At 36.8% G+C, this 2,159-nt stretch overlaps 1 protein-coding gene across 1 annotated transcript in view; it reads left to right on the top strand.

Moving 5' to 3' along the window:
* cul5 (cullin 5) overlaps positions 1-2,159 on the top strand; it is a 27,026-nt gene that overhangs the window by 11,287 nt on the left and 13,580 nt on the right. The window contains exons 13-15 of the mRNA XM_015397612.1: positions 305-436; positions 530-653; positions 1,614-1,789. Of these exons, the coding sequence (XP_015253098.1) occupies positions 305-436; positions 530-653; positions 1,614-1,789 (432 nt within the window). The remainder of the gene's footprint in view (positions 1-304; positions 437-529; positions 654-1,613; positions 1,790-2,159) is intronic.

The following is a 2,159-nucleotide window of genomic DNA, read 5'->3' as shown; positions in this document are numbered from 1 at the left end:
TGCCTCCAGTAAAGAACATTAAAAATGAAAATTACTCTTAATTAAAAACACTCATTTATTGAACGGTATGTAATAATTTCATATTAAAAGTACTTTCAGAAGTTTGAATTCTGAATATGACCAGACTTTTCCTTTAACTGGGAGGAAAATTCCCACTGAGCATCATATCCCTCTGGAGTTGGGGAAAAAGAGTCCTCAGTAAATCATAACTGCTCTTGAAATAAAGCAGCAAAAACAAAACGTTTAAAATGTAAGCATTAAATAGCTTTGTGTGGTTTATTAGTAAACTGTTTACTTCTTATAGCTCTTGGTGCTAAAGTACGTGCAGAATAAAGACGTGTTCATGCGATACCACAAAGCCCACCTGACCCGCCGTCTCATCCTGGACATCTCAGCCGACAGCGAGATCGAGGAGAACATGGTGGAGTGGCTCCGGGTACCAAACTCTTCGTACTCTACGTGTGATTCTAATACCGACTGGTTATCAGTTACCGAGGACCTGAACCTGTGATGTCATCTCTCATTACAGGAAGTGGGAATGCCAGCTGATTATGTCAACAAGCTGGCCCGAATGTTCCAGGACATCAAAGTGTCCGAGGATCTGAACCAGTCTTTTAAGGAAATGCATAAACACAACAAGCTGGCTTTGCCAGGTAAAACCCATTTCTCTGCAGCCAGAACCGGGTCTGGTATTTTATATTATTTTGAAAATCTCTCACTGCATTACTGGGCCTGACTGGGATGAAGTGATGCACAGCATTTCCAAGAGCTCCTTAATTTTTTATTTTTTTTTTTATTCTTTATTTTGAACATGCAAGAGAAAAACAAAAAAACAATAAAACAATGTTTAAAACATTGGAGAGAAAAACATCAAACAAGGTACCCTTCTTTCCTGAGTTAATATACCGTACCTCTATTACATGTGCGAAAAGGAGTAGGAAGAAGTAAAACTTATGTACTCCTACCACTTTAATTCTTGTATTTCTTCAATTTACAATATTTATAATTATGTTGCTATATATATCCATATAAATACATACCTACCTACACATATACATACATAAATATGTATACACATATACCTTCATACATGTATACAAATAAATAAAACAAAAAACACAAACAAAACTTTCTACAATGCTTCTCTATACCTTTTGAAAATAATTTCTTTGTACATTTTTATGAAAAGGAATATGTTTGGGCATTGCTTTAGGTTCTCATTTAGTTTGTTCCACAATTTAACTCCGCAAATTGATAAACATAATCTTAATTTTAGGTTAAACGCAGATAATCTTCTCTATATTCAAAATCAACTACATTTGTTTTTGTGTCTCTTTGTGACACATTTTGATGCCAGGATTGTAGTAATATGATAATAACAGTAATACAAACAAAAAGTAGCAAGATTTGCTGCTTTTGCCTTTTTTGTTTTAAGTCAAGAATTCCTAAATGAAGTACAAACGGTGCCTGTGTGTTAATTGGTTTATAGAGTACTAAGAGATGGTAGCTAAAGAGAATAAATAAATGAGAACATAGTGAAAGCATACATTACAAACTATTATGTATTTTGTTTACAGTTATATTTTTATTAACTTATGTTCGTTTCCTTCCAGCGGACTCGGTCAACATAAAAATCCTAAACGCCGGCGCGTGGTCCAGGAGCAGCGAGAAGGTCTTTGTGTCTCTGCCAACAGAGCTGGAGGATTTGATACCTGAGGTGGAGGACTTCTACAAGAAGAACCACAGCGGCAGGAAGCTTCACTGGCATCACCTCATGTCCAACGGCATCGTGAGTCTAAAAAATCAGCATCAAATAAAGGAAAACATGCCCTGACTTCTATATTGAACTTTATAAACTAAGTCAACAGTTTTAGACTGTCTGAGAGAACATAAGGACTGTTGGCAGCAGGGCTTCAGGCCAAGCATGGGGCCACAGTGGAGGGGAACACTTTCCTTTTGCTGATGAAAGGGCTGTCAGAACCCTCCTCCATCTGAATCAATTATCGTCAGCTGAAAAGAAAGCAGACCCTACAAATAAATCATTATTTCATGTTTTTACTACGCTTGCTCTTTTTATCCTAAAAGCTCCTAAAAACATACAGAAGCAGATAGGGATGGAACGGTTTATGAAAACCGTCCGAACCGTTCGGTTCGACTGT

The sequence above is a fragment of the Cyprinodon variegatus genome, unplaced genomic scaffold (genome assembly GCF_000732505.1).
Source record: "Cyprinodon variegatus isolate N-32 unplaced genomic scaffold, C_variegatus-1.0 Scaffold874, whole genome shotgun sequence".
NCBI classification, from domain to species: domain Eukaryota; kingdom Metazoa; phylum Chordata; class Actinopteri; order Cyprinodontiformes; family Cyprinodontidae; genus Cyprinodon; species Cyprinodon variegatus.
This window is presented reverse-complemented; position numbering and strand designations above follow the sequence as displayed.